We start from the raw sequence: 14,758 nt of genomic DNA on the forward strand, positions 1-14,758 counted from the left end.
AAGGGGATATGACTCAGCATCCTAAGAGTTTACAGAGGCAGGGCTGACACTGTCCCCTGCCCACCCTTGAAAACAGAACTGTGGTTCCTCCTGGCACAGACAGTCTGATTTCAGGGAAACAAACTAATTCAACATCCAGTGCCACTAAAGCCAGAGAGGCATGGCAAGTAGAGGCACAGAGAGGGAAGTGAGATTTACCCAACAGTAAGCTTACAAGCACACATTCTTGTTCTCCAGAAGCTTAAATCAACATGGTCTGCAAGAGCTCCTTTGCAAAGGAGAGATGATTTGTGGTTTGTTTGGAACTGGTTTTCCAGAATTCGAAACTCCTATTCTTCACAGGGTTCTGCAATCATCATCTCTCCATCCCCACCTCCCATGTGCCCAGGGGCAGAGTTCAAATGTTCATCACCATCCTCAGCTCCCCTCCCTGATAATAATTTCCTCAGATAAATGACAGCAGGCAGCCCTCTTTCCAGGAAGCAGTGGGACCCTGTGGAGAAAAGAGGCTACAGCAGGTCATGGGTAATATAGGGTGTGGATGGATGCCCCACATGTGCAATTGAATATATATTTGCACACACTTGATTGGGAATCTGCCTACAAATACACATGTTCCTAATATACACTTCCCATGCCTGCACCTGCACACAGGCACCCCTACCTATAGGGCTACACACACAAGAGCTCACTCACATACACCTGACATAAGCCTGCATATTCAAACTCACTCATAGGTATACACATCTTTTGCATGTACAGTTGCTCCTTGAACAATGCAGGGGTTAGGGGTGACAACCCCTGAAATAGTAAAAAATCCATGTCTAACTTTTTACTCTCCAAAAACTTAACTACTAACAGCCTGCTGCTGACTGGAAGCCTTAATGATAACATAAACAGTCGATTAACACATATTTTGTATACTATATGTATTATATACTGTATTCTTACAATAAATAAGCTAAAGAAAATGTTAAGAAAACCTTAAGGAAGAGAAGACACATTTACAGAACTGTACATATTTACTGAAAAAAAAACAACCCACATATAAGGGGACATGTGCAGTTTAAACCTGTGTTGTTCAAGGGTCAGCTATTGCACATATACATTCGTGCACATATACATACACTATCAGGTACCTGTTCATGTATGCATGTACAAATTTACTCCCTCCTACATACATGCCATACATACAGATGGACACACTCACACATAGTCCTGCACATAAGTTAGCCTGTGTACACATAGCACACACTAGCTGATGCACAGGTGCTGATTCACACATGCTTGGCACATGTTAGCACATACATACTCACTTATGCTTGCCTGCACTCATACCAGTTAATATATACTTGAGTACAACCACACACATGCCTGCAAATATATACACCCCAGAGGCACACTCTTAGCCCTGGTCCTGGGGCCTGGACGGTGCTGCCCTCTGTTGGAAACAGCGGATAAGCTCCTTTCTGTTGTCTAGGATGGTGTCATAGCTCTCCTGCAGGCGGGCCTGCTGGTCAACCAGCTGGTGCTGCAGGCCTCGGATCCACTGGAGCAGGGCCAGGCGGCGATACATCACCAAGTGCACATGGTGCTTCTCCTTCTCCTGCTCCTTGTAGCGCTCTTGAGCGTGCAATTTTTGCACTGCTTGGGCCACTGAGGGCAGAAGGGAATCTGAAGGGCCAGGGCCTGGAGGGGTCCCACAGGCAGGCTCCGGGCTGCTGCAAGGGCTGTCAATGCTTAGGGAGCTGCTGGCATAGCCATTGTCCTCCAGAGGGGAGCACACTGTGCTGGCACTACCCATCTTCTCAGGCTCAGCTCTGGGGATCTCTGCCCCCTCTGGTGGGCTGCGGACCTCTCCTTCGTGGAGTCCAGCGGCCTGGAATGCCTGGTTGTCAGAGGGCAACTTGGAGGAGCTCCTCATCAACATGGGCTCCACTTGGTCTGGCATCCCATGCCAATTCTCATTGGCGTCCTTGGCACCCGCCATGAAGTTGGAGTTGCTGTCTGATTGGAACTCAGGCTGACATATTCCAGGAGGTGGGCCTCCCAGGAACTGGCCCCCCTCGGCTATCCCTGGCTGGATGGCAAACATCTGGTCTGTAAAGGGGAAGCAGAAGAATGAGTCAGAGCAGGAAGAGGGGGGGGGGTGCCCTGACAGAGTTGAGGCAACATCGCTGCAGGGACAAGGCTGTAAGTACCAGCCTGGCTGCTCCTTCTCAGTCTCTTTCCCTGCACTTGGGTAACACCTCCCTTATGGTTTCCCTCCTCCCTTTCTGTCTGTTGCTTCTCAGTCTCCTGCACAGGTTTTCCCTCCACCCTCCGAGGCAGGCTGTCCTCTCATTCTCTGCACCTCTCCCCAGATGATCTCATCATCCTCTGCTGCAGCTTCAAGGAGCATCACGTGTTGGTAATTCTCAGTGCTGCCTGCAGCCCAGATCCAACTGCTATCTAACTCTGCGACCAACCACGGGCTCCACAAATTGTACGTGTCCAAACCAGCTCTCCCTCTTCAGTGGCCTCAGCAAAATGGCCCCACTCTCCATTCAGTCACTCAAGTCAGAAACCTGAGACCCTCCTAGACTGCTCACTCTGCTTCCTTCCCCCATCGCATTGGCCACCAAATTCTGACAATTCTTCCTCTTAAAAACCTGTGCATGAACATATAAGTCATTTCTTACCTGGATTACTAACAGCCACAGCCTTTTCACTGATCTCTCTGCCTCCACTTACAAATTAAAATTTAATTCATCACAGGTCCCTAAACTCCTGCTAAACTGCTACATAGCCTACAAGGCTGTGTTTCACCTGGCCCCTGCTCACACCTCCAGACTTGCTTCTTGCCCCTCTGCCCCTCCTGCCACACCAAACTGCTCAGAGATCTCAGAAATGTGCTCTATTCTCCTCATACAATTCCCTTGGCCTATGATCCCCTTCCTCTCCTCTCCCCTGTAAGGTCCTCCCTTCTCCACCTATCAAATTCCTTTTTATACTTCAAAACTTAGCTCTAATATCCCCCTGCTTCTCTAAAACCATTTTGATATTCTCCCTGCTGCCTCAATATACACAAACATACACAGCTCCGCTTTCTCTGGGTCCACACTATCCTGGGTACACACTATCTAATTCATGTTCGTTTCTTGTTCCTGGCACAGAACTGATGGTCAGTAAACGTCTACTCAATTTTTTAAAAAACTCTCTTGTACTAGCAGCTGATAAAGCTTGGTCATTAACTAAATGTGAACCTTCTCTATATATCCTCTATGATCTTCCCAGGAGCCAGCATGAAGCTGGGCACTAGCAGGTGTCAGTCCATACCTGCACCTGGGTAGTCAATAGGGGAGAGGAAGGAGGCTCCAGCGGGATATCTATGCTCAGGAAGAGTAGCAGGAGGCTAGTGCTGACTGCCCAGGGCTGGAAGAGCCGGCTTCAGCTCCTTCCTCTGCCCAGAGATGCCCTTACACCCTTCCGCATACTTATTAGACTGTCTCGTGTCCCTGCCCCTAGTTTGCTCCATCTTGATGTCCTGGAGGGAGGGCATACAATACAACTCTTTCCTCCTCAATAACTGGCTTCTAGCAAAATTAGGGGTTCAACTGACAAGAGGTTTCAACTCACCACATATTACTAGAATTAGAAAACTCTGGTATCAGTAAGACAAAGGGAGAGTGTAAGAGATAGGGACCCTCCCCACATTCAGTAGTGGGCAGAAGTCCGGGCAGCGGGTCGGGGATGGTGTGTGGACAGTCCCTTTATAACCTACAAACCCCACTACGCAGTATGCCAGGCGATCTTCGCTGCCCAAATGTTTTCTTTTACATAAACTTGGGTGGGGCCGTGAAGGGAGCTGGGATGGGGTGCGGGTGCTGTTACGAATCACGGGGTTCTCAGAGACGGTAAAATGGGAACTCCCCAGGGTGGGGTTTCTCTCCAAGTTAATCCGCAATCTTCCGGGGCTTGGGGGTGGGAGGGAGTCGGCCTCCCTTCCTGCCTAGCCTTGCGGGAGAGGGAGACTCCCCCCCAGGACAGGCTCGAGACCAGCCTTCACTAATCTCCCCATAGGAGGCAGTTGTCGGGAGGCTGCGATTTCCCCCCAAGGCCCATGAAAGCCCTGCGGCTGAGCCCCAACCCCTCCCGCTACGGCCCGACTCACGGCCTGGAGGCGCCCGCCCCGGCGCGGCTCTGGTTCCACGGGCCCCACGGCAGAACCTCGACCCTCCGGGCTGGGTGAAGGGTCTCTTGGCCTGGGAGTCCACGCGGGCCGGGGCGTGAGATGCGGGGCTCCGGAGCTGATCTCCTTGCCCCCCGGCGCCGACTGCGGAGCCCAGTGGCGTCTGCGCGTGGGGCGTGGCGGCCTGGCCCACGTGGGCCGGTTAGGTTTTCGGAGGAGCGGCGCGCCGCACCCCGCGCCGGAACCGCCCCGCCTGCCTTTGCCTTCCGGCCTCTGCAGCCTTGACCGAGGCCTTGCAGGTCCAGTTTTATTTCCTAACTGCATTTCACTGCGCCCCTCCAATCTGCTTGCCTCACTGCAGATACAGTGACATTTTCAAAATGAAACTCTGATCATGTCCCCACCCTCCTGCCTCAGACTTCCCAATGACTTCCCCATTACAGGGTAAATCCTTGAGGCCACAGCCTTAGGGCTCCGAGCATCCTGCTCTGTCCCCTGCTGCAGCCTTTGCGCCCCATCTCTGCAGTCGGGCCGGCGCTCCTCTCTGCCACGCTGCGTTTGCACACTGTTCCCTCTGCCTAACGGTGCCTTTCCCCTCCCCTATTTTAGGTCTCTTCTCAGATCAGCTTCTCTGACCCCCTCTATATTACCCCTGGACACTTTGTTCCTTTTCTTCATAGCCTCTATCACAGTTTGAAATAATGTATTAATTTTTTTAATTGATTTTTTTAAGAGAGGAAGAGAAGAGAGAAGCATCAATTTGTTGTTCCACTTATTTATGCATTTTTTAAATTGCTTCTTTTATGTGCCCTGACCTGCGATGGAAACCACAACATTGTCTAATTGGGATGACAGTGCATTAACCAATTGAATTACCAGGCCAGGGCCAAAATTATGTGTTCATTTTGTGTTTATTTATTAAAGTCACTTATAAAGGCTATGTTTTTAAGAGAAGAAAGAAAATCTGCTCTGGGACAGGCATGGGGCTACTGCCAGGCCCAGGTGGCTTTCCACAGGACAGAGAACAAACACCTCATGGGGCCAGTGCAGCAAGCTCTTCAGTTTTTACTTGCTGAAGCCTGATCCCTTCACTCCCTTCCTCCTTGAGGGAAACCTAGGGTTTGGGGGCACAATTTGTTGTCACAGAGAACAGAGGAATTGTTGGCTTTCATGATAAAATAAAAAAATCACTGGCTGGTGTTACCTTAAGGCTTCTTAAAATAAGTTGTCCCTTCCACACCCCCATTTTACTGAACAAGCTATTCAATTGGCTACACCTTCCTCCATTTCAAAACTAAACTAACATGGATTCATTGTCAAATCATGATACATTTAAAAGACCTTATCTTTCCTTCATGACTTTTTCTTTTTTTAATGAGGAAGAATTTAAGTCTGTGATCTTCATGCTGGGGCATCCTCTTCCAGTTTCAACTTGATTCCAACTCACCATTCTGCAACCTAGAGACTAAATACAAATTAAATCACACCAATCAATCCTATATACAAAAATAAGGGAAATGGAAGAGGAAAAAAATGCCATTTTATGATTACAACAACTCCTATTTTAAGAGGGCAAAGGAAATAAAGGGAGAAGACAAAAGTAACTCAGACCTGGGCTACTCCCCCAGATTAGAATATATAGGTAGAGACCTCAGCCCCATTTCTATTGCACACCACGTCCTGGGCTAAATTGGTCCTCCTTTTTTCTTTGTCTACTGCAAGCTCCCCTTGCCTTCAGCCACAGAGTTTTCTTTCTTATGAGGTGACCCAATTCTCACTTCTAAAGGCTCTGAGATTTGGTGGTCTGGAATTATGCAGATCTTCCCATGCTATTCAGCCATAATGTCATCTGATTGTTTGGTGGGCCCAGGACAGCTCCTCCCCACCTTTCCTTCAGCTCTGTCTCCCCCAGCTCTAACCACGTGGATTAAACGGGAGCCTACTGAGTCCAAGGATAAGACTGCCCACTCCAGGTGAGTCAGTCAGAGTTCTTCTCTGGGACTTTCTGAAATCAAATTAAAGCAAGACAAAGCAGGGAAGATGTGAGCCTAGGGCTGTAGCAATCACATTCCCTGGCAAGTGAGAGTCAGTTTGTAGGAGGAGAAAATGATGCTGACACACAGAAGGGGAGACAAAAGACAGAGTCCTGGTGATGTTCCAGCCCCCATTTCCTGAGGCCTTTGTATAACTTCCAAGAAGGCCCTTGTTTTGCCAAGTGGAATTTCTTTCTCTGGCAATCAAAAGAACCATGATTGATAGAGCATCCCGGGGTCCCACTCATGCACCTCTCAGTCCTCATTAAATAGTAGCAACTCTATTTACCCTTGATGGCCATTATCAGTCCAACCTACATGGTAACCTCCTTTCTTCTATTACTCTACTATTATGAGGAGTTTGAAATGCAGTAGAATCAACTTTGTAGTCCCTGGTTTGAAACATTCCTCCCTGATCTGCAGAAATTAGAATGTCAGGGAAGTAAACTCTTTGAGAAAGTCATTAGGTACAATCATGTAAGGTGCCACACCTACCTCTATCTCTTTATTTGTGGTCTTGCTACAAAAGACAAAGAATTATAGATTGATTATCGATTTAGAGTCTGTATTGTACTCAGCAGAGGCGCACCCAACCTGGCATAGCTGAGTCATCAATTGTTCATTTCATTGTTCTATAAAGCTAATTGTTCTAAACAACATAATACCTGTTCAGCCCTAGCTGGTGTTGTTCAGTTGATCAGAGTGTTGTCCCATAGACCAAAAGGTCACAGGTTTGATTCCCAGTCAGGGCATATACCCAGGTTGTGGATTTGATCCCTGATCGGGATGCATATGAGAAAGCAACCAAAAGCTCTCTCTCCAAAAGCAATGAAAAAAATGTCCTTGGGTGAGGATAAAAAAGTAAAATAAATAACATGATACCTGTTCAGTCAAGTGAATTCCAAGGGCATCAGACTGCAGCTTCTCCTTTCTTTTTAAATTGTCTATTCATTTTTAAAAAATATGTTTATTAATTTGAGAGAGAGAGAAACATCAATATGAGAGAGAAACATTGATCAGTTACATACATGCCCCAACCTGACTAGGGATTGAACCTGTAACCTAGGTATGTGCTCCAACTGGGAATTGAACCCCCAGTCTTTTAGTGTATGGAATGATGCTCCAACCAACTGAGCCATACCAACAAGGGCTAGCCTCAGCCTTTTTTCTTTTTTTAAGATTTTATTTATTTATTTTTAGAGAGAAGGGACAGGAGGGAGAAAGAGAGGGAGGGAAACATCAATATGTGATTGCCTCTTGCATGCCCCAAGCCGGGCACCTGGCCCACAATCCAGGCATGCGCCCCAACCAGGAATCAAACCGGCGATGCCTTGGTTCACAAGCCAGCACTCAATTCACTGACCCACACCAGCCAGGGCTCAGCCTATTTTCTTAGTCAAGGGCAATGCTTTATGGGATACTCTAGCACTGTATAATTAATGCAGTAAATACTCAGACAGGGTCCTGTGGACTCCATAATTTTCAGACAGCTGTGAACCTGGAGGACAAAAGAACCCAGGAAGGCAGAGGCATCCATGTCTATATGACCACAAAAAAGCAAATGTATAGATGTTTCTTATTCATTCACCAGAAGCATCCTTTGTCAGGGAATCAGTCACCTTAGGTGAAAGGGGTATCTGTAGCTACTTAGATTGAAGGGATTTAATTGGCAGGGACACTGAAATCACTGGAGATGGTCAGTACCAGCCTGAACAGGGCTCTGTGGCAGGCCAGCCCACCACGAAGATCCAGCAGTGGGCAGTGAGTAGATATCCTGTCAAGCAGACAGATGCCAAAACCAAGAGAAGCTAGCAGCGAGTAGCCAACTCCAGGCCCTGGGGACCTGTGGTGTCAGGCAATGAGAAAGGGAAGATGAAAGGAATTTCTACTCCAGGAAATAGGACAGGCATGAGTTCCTCCACAGGTGGGTGATTTTTCAATGTCAGTACTCCCAGGAATCAGAGAAGGAAAACTCTGACTCCAAAAAACCTCCGCTGCCTTGCGGCATACCTCTTCAGGGGAAAGGCTAAGGGAGTAAACCCGACAGAAAATCCGGAGCCGGAGTCCCTAAGGCGGTTTGACGTTGTAGTCAACACCGGCAACTCCTGCGGCGCACCTGAAGCCAAGCTGTATTGACTCCGTCTTTCCCTTGGACCCTTCAGCTGCGAAGAGAGGGGGGGTCTGCTGCATGGGCAACAGCAGACCCTCCATATCACCCTGCCCAGGCTCTGTAGCTTCAGCTTCACTAGAGAGGACACTCCAGCGTCATTGCAAGATGTCGATTCAACACGGGAGGAGACAGATACCGTGTCACTCCCGAGTCAGACTGCGCAGCCATTCTCGGCGGTGCAGATAGACTCTTAAGAAGCTACACCATCGTCTCTCGAGACGGACGGCTGCCGACGACTCCCAGGAAGAAAGGGGTAGGCAGGATCAAGGTGTTTCAACATCAAAGACTTGCCCCTTCCCATTCATTCAGTCACATCCAGGACACAGTTATGGCATGCTTACTCTGTGCCAGGTGCTGTGTTGGGGATCTGGGGCAGAATCAGAACTGGTGGTGGCCTTGGGGAACTCACCATGGGACGGGCCCTACGACAGGGCTAGGAGGAAAAGTAATAAGCACAAAATAGGGTAAAGAAGGAAGGCTTTATTGAGGTGATATTTGAGCCAGGCTTTGAGGGGTGAATAAGAGAAAGCATAAGGCCGAGGAGATGGTGTGTGTGTTTAGTGTGTTGTGACAACACAGGCAAGGCCAGTGTGACTGGTACAGGGGCAGCAACAGAGGAAGGAGATGAAGCTGAAGGATAAAGTGGGCCAAGAGGTGAAAGGTCTTGATCACCATTCCCAGGATCTGGGGGCAGCAGAGAAATAACAGGAAGCCCGTAAAGGTTCCGCATCAGAACAAATCACAGGCTCCTAATCCTGGAGTACAAGCCACATTGCTACCTGCTTTATTCTCTTTTCCTAAGTTCATATCATCTGTCAACCTCCTAACATGGCTTTGGGAACTTAGGCAAATCAAATCATTTTAACCTCTTTAGGTTAAATAAAGATAATATGCTTTGAACATTGTTAAATAATATTATAACGTGAACATCCTCAGTTGGGCTCCCAAGAACAGGCATAGCCCTGGAGGACCTTTGATGTACCAGAGAGCCCTTAAGGCAGATTAGAAAGATCATTCCCTAGAATTATTTGCTCATCTTGGGGAAGAAAGGCCTACAAAGCTGGTGACCTAATAGTTTTGTTCATCCTTCTCCTCTGCTTCTTAAAGGTAAAGTGCAACTCTAGTCTATCAAGAAATTGCTATGTGATCATGTTAGGTAAGACGTCCATTCTCCACCACCAATATGGCTGTTTCCTCAGCTATAAAATGAGGAAACATCAAATTTGAAGTTAAAAGAAAATTTTTTAAAGGCTTGGAATCTTTTATTTTCAGGCAAATATTTCCAATATGCCCAGTTTGCGATCTCCTCTCTACCAAACCCTCCACACTAAATAGCTCCTGAGGGGGCTCCCAGGAAGCTTTTTAAAGCTTAGTGGGACACAGGTTCAGATACACTACACCACTAGATCCTAGGAAATGAATCCTGCCCCAATCTTTCCCTCCCATTCCTGAAAGGAGAAAGGGGAAACTGAGTGGTGTTTTGGAGCTTCTGGTGTCTCCCAAACCTCTCTTCCACCAGACCAGAAAAGCCAAATCCAATGTCCCCAGGCTGTGTGAGCACCCAGAGCCCACAGCAAAGGGAGTGAGCTAGATAGAAAACCTGATCTGAAGGAGAAATGAGAGAAGGGGTGCCTGTTCCACCCCCTTCCTAACAGCTGCCTCTGTGGGCTCCATAATCCCCATGCCCTCCCCCCACCCCATCCTCTGACCGCCCACCTCTCCTCCACCCACCCCATTCATCAGTAGGAGGGCTCAGTATCAGCACAGCATTTCAGGGCCTGACAGGTCCTTTCTGGGTGCCCCTCACACTTAACCATTTAACCTCTAGCACAAAGGGCCAGCCTGAATGGGCTTGGAGCCCGTGGCTCGTGCAGAGGGGAAGGCCTCAATAGGATTTGGGGAGCTGGGTGTATAAACCGCTTTGCTCCAGTAGCTTTCAATGGAGGAGCTGGAGTCTGGGCATGTGCCGAGGGGAGGAGCCCAGCAGCTGCATCCCGCCCCTGAACAATGATTTATTCATTCTCCTGGCACACACAGAGAACACAGGCTGGGGGAACATGGCCCCACAAATTGCCCTTGGCCTCAGCTGATTCCCATGGCAAACATCCCAGTTAAGAGTGCCCCCTCCTACTTGTAACTTATTGCCTAAAGCCTGCCCTTCCTCTTCCCCATAAGTAGGAGTACATTATGGGAGGCCTTTAGTAGCCTGAAGGTCAGGCAGGCAAACTTTAAATTGAGTCCATCCCTTCTCAGTCCCGCTCTCTCTGAAAGCTTCCTTATCAGGCTTTTCTCTCATCCATTTCACAGCCAGGGAAACTGATATTTAAAAAAAAAAGAGAGAGAGAGACAGAGCTTGGCCTGTCTCAGGACTACCTGGGGGAAGGAATGAGAAAAGCAGGGAGCTGGGGAACTTAGCCTGGAAATAACTGGCAGGTAATTGGAATGCAGTAAAGTCTTGCTAGCTGGCTTCATGGCTGCTAACAGAAGGTGCCAAGTTTGTTGTCCTCACATCTGGCTCCAACTTCTGGGGGAATCTTTGGGAGAACTTTGGGACTAGGGGAGAAAACGAAGACAGGTAAACGAAGGTACCACAACCCGCAGATTAAAAGAAAAATGTCGGGTGAGGAGGTGGTTTCAAGAAGCTGAATTGTGACAAGAATAAATGTGTTTTGCCCTCTTGCCTCCATACCTCATGTCACCAGGGCCAGATCACACAAAAAAAATCATCGTAATAAATAAAACTAAAAATCAATAATGTTAGTAGAACAGGGAGAACCAGATTGAAGTGACTATCCTCCGACTGGCCCCTGGGCCTCCTGGCCCCAAGCTTATAATTACCTTGTCACACAGAAAACAAATCTATTGTGGGTGGTAAGTGTGGTGGGCGGGGAGAGTCTGGGTAAGGAGTTTGCCCAGCTGAAGGGAGGGAAGGGGGTTGCAGTAAGAAGACAGATTGGCCTTCGGTGCTGCAGGTGGAGGGGGTCTAGACTGACAAAACTAAGGCCTAGACAGTTTCAGAAAGTCTTTTTCCCTTAGGAAGGTGGACAGCCCCAAGGGAGGTCAGCCTGCCTAATACTGATACTGGTGGAGGGAAATGACTGGGGACGGGAAAAGGCCCCAGCCCAGTCTGCTGAGCCTCAGGAGAGCAAGTTGCTTTGATACTGCTGCCCTCTGGTGGACACAAAAAGACATCACCAACACCTGCTGTGTTGGAAACAAATATTGGAAACTGCAAAGGGATCTCTGTCCTTTCCTGTCCTAAAGGCTTTGCCACCAGGACTAGCACACTTGCAGGCTGGATTCCCCGGGAAGCAGACTCAGACAGATTAGCATGCAGGATGTTTATTAAGAAGTGCCTTTTGGATCAATATTTGTGGAAGGGAGGGGACAGGCCCATGATACCCTTGGTGAACCCTCAAGGGAGCTCTGAAGCTAGAATGGCCCATCTGAATTGTCTGGAAACCTTGGGCAAGGCATTCTCTGTGGCTGAGGCAATCCCCAAAGGGGCTGACTACTGAAGGCTGTCTGCAGAAAGTGCTCCCAGTAGCTGGGTCAACAAGGCCTTCATCCAAGGGGGATGGGCGGCATAACTCCGGATCTACCCCACACAGCACAGATACTCATTCAACATCTGTTAAATGAACAGTAGGGTAAGATCACGTCTCAGGCTCCAGGCTCAATGAGACAGCCCATAAGTCTCGGTTATTCAAGCTGTTATACACCGACCTTTGGAACTGGTCCTTTCATTCAGCAAGCACTCATTAAGGTTTACTATGTGCTAGGCCTGGAGGCAGTCACTTTACAATTCTTTTTTACTTAATCCTCACCACTGTGGAGCTAGTATTAACTCAGATTATTCAGATGAGATCAAGTTATTAAGTGGCTTTCACAGTCCAATGACACTTTAAAAAGAAATGACACAATGGGACAAGTACTATGGCTGCTTCCAGATTCCTCGGGCCAGAAAGGGTCTTGGCTCTGTTCTGTGTGTGCCTGTGTATGTAGATGGGTCTTTCTCTGCTTTAAGCCAGAACATTTCCTCTCTTGCAGCCAAGAGTCGTACCTCCACAGCCTCCTGCTTCAGTTCCTTCCTAATAATGTTGCTGCCCAGAGTTAACAGGACCACAGGCTTTAAACCTTTCTGGTTGTAACTACACAGCTAACTCCTTCACTGGATATTTAAGGGAAAGACAATCCTGAATCCCCAGTGTTCTTTAGCCATCTGATCACGAGAAAGTTATAGAATGGTAAGTTCTTCCCCTAATGCGTAACCTCCATAATTGCTGCAGTCATTTTGGGATAACATTTAAGGGACGGAGGTGAAGGTTTTGCTCCAGAAACCTCTCTGTACCTTGCTCCTCTTGCTAACGCACTGGTTCTGTAGAAGGCGAGATGGAGAGAGAGAGCTGTCTGCTGCTGTTCTGTTATAGCCCTGATGTGTTCTTATTCTTGGCCAATTAAACCTTTCAGCACTCCCAGCCACCAGCATAAAGTTTTTAGTTTTCTCATTTAGATTTTAATCATAAAGAACTTGAAGGAAAAAGGAGAGGGGAAGCTTGAATATCATGGAGCAATTTCTGGGTCTGACTAGAGAGACATAAAGTACCCTCAATACTCCTCACCCCCTCTCAACCCCAACTCCCCCCCCCCACCCGCGCCTTTCCTCCTAGGCCCCCAGGACCTAATTTTTCACATTTGGAAAACCCAGATGATTTTTTTGCCTGGGTCCATCTGGTTTCCAAATAACCTGTCTATTTGATAAATAACATAAGTTAAATTAGACAAGACAAACAAAGAGAGGGGTGGGCAGTCAGCTTTTTTCCTTCCCTCAGCCTCTGAGAAAAAGAGACAGGGGATAAAAAAATCTGCATCATGACTCATTCCCAAACAATCCTGCCCCAGCACTTTCCACCCTTGACAGGGCCCATTGACTCTCCAGCCCGGAGCTGGGAGTCCCCTCTTCCCCCTCACCTCTAGCCCATCAGCCAGCCATCAAGAATGCTAGATTGTGACTCCTTCTAAAATAAAGGGAAAGAACCCAGGCATCCAGCTCCATAGTTTCTGCCAATCACCCTTAGGCTGTAGCTACTTCAAATCCCCTTTTCCATTAGGTATCCCACCACAGGGAGGAAGTAGATCAATAAACTGAAAATGAAAAACCTTTAAGGTGAGAGAAGAGAGTACAGAAAGGGAGAATGGAAAGGACATGGAGAGTATAGGCCAAGACAATACAACTACTAGGGACAGAGAGATCTGGCACCTAGGTATCAAAAGGTAAAATCCCAGGTGACATCAGCCATATATAAGGCTGCACTTATCTCCCCAGCTCACAGTACACACAAGCAGTCCTCCAGCCTGACCACTCTCAGAAGTCCCAGTATTACAGAAACAGGGGTGTTCCAAAAAACTCCAGAGTTTGCGGCTGGGGGATGGGGAGAAGGAAGCAGCTTTTAGAATGCCTCCACATGCCTGAGGCTGGTGGCTAGTGTCTTTTTTTTATGCAAAATGGCTTTAATGCATCCAAAGCCTCAGGTAGATGGGAGGGGACTTGGACCAGGGGGATGGTATGGAGAAAGCACACAGATCCTGCGTGAGGTTCTGTGAATGGTCAGAACTGGTTACCGCACCCACTGCATCAGAGGACGTAGTCAGGGATTTAAAAATAAGCGGCAGACATTTTAGCCAGGCTGACTGTGCGGATTTGACTGAGGCTGAGGCTGACTATGTGAATTTAACTGGGACTGATGATGCAGTTTTAAGGAAGGGACATACCTTGCTGCTTTGAAAAGGAACAGACTGACCATGTGGATTACAAAAGGACTAACTATGCAGTTTACAAGGAGGCTGAGAATCCATGAGGTTCTGGATTAAAAGCTGGTGGACCCCATAACACAGACGAGGTCTCCCCAATCAGGATTTAATGATTGGCAGCTACTGGTAAAGCTGAACTATGTTTGGAAAGTAGGGAAAGGGTTTCTCTGACTTTTCTAAAACTAGCCTGGTTTGGTAGAGGGGAGGCAAGGATATGTGTTTATGAGTGTTTTTAAGAATATAAAACTTAACAACAGAAATCCGCAAATAACTAAATCTATATAACTGTTAAATAAACAATTCTTTTTCTTTTCACTAAACTCTGGTATTGAGAGTTATAATTTTGGCGACGGGCAATCGGGCCCCTAACTAAAGAGCCCGTGGGTTTATTTTCAATTGGAGCAGCCCAGGGCTTCTGTAACACCAGCACTTAGCTAGCCATCACGGGTCCTGACGTAGGTCCATGGGCTGGCAGGTGTGGAGACTGGTGAGGCTCGGCCGCTCCTTCCCACTGAGCCAGTCCACAAGGAGGCATCAGCACCAACCCTTCCCCGGCAGTGGGTTAGCCAGCAT

At 48.0% G+C, this 14,758-nt stretch overlaps 1 protein-coding gene across 1 annotated transcript; it reads right to left on the bottom strand.

The window, feature by feature from the left end:
* Positions 1-1,003: 1,003 nt before the first annotated feature.
* On the bottom strand, positions 1,004-4,384 carry CUNH1orf216 (chromosome unknown C1orf216 homolog). The gene is made up of 2 exons (XM_090271549.1): positions 4,154-4,384; positions 1,004-2,100 (listed from the first exon to the last, which is right to left on the bottom strand). Exon 2 carries the CDS (start codon positions 2,093-2,095, stop codon positions 1,406-1,408), a length of 690 nt encoding a protein of 229 aa, XP_090127675.1. The 5' UTR covers positions 2,096-2,100; positions 4,154-4,384; the 3' UTR covers positions 1,004-1,405.
* Positions 4,385-14,758: the final 10,374 nt, after the last annotated feature.

This window comes from Furipterus horrens, unplaced genomic scaffold, assembly GCF_987537825.1.
Source record: "Furipterus horrens unplaced genomic scaffold, mFurHor1.1.pri manual_scaffold_3, whole genome shotgun sequence".
Lineage (NCBI taxonomy): Eukaryota > Metazoa > Chordata > Mammalia > Chiroptera > Furipteridae > Furipterus > Furipterus horrens.

Excerpts from the sequence above, each read along its gene's own strand:
- CUNH1orf216 (XM_090271549.1), bottom strand. The coding sequence starts at position 2,095 with ATGTTTGCCATCCAGCCAGGGATAGCCGAGGGGGGCCAGTTCCTGGGA.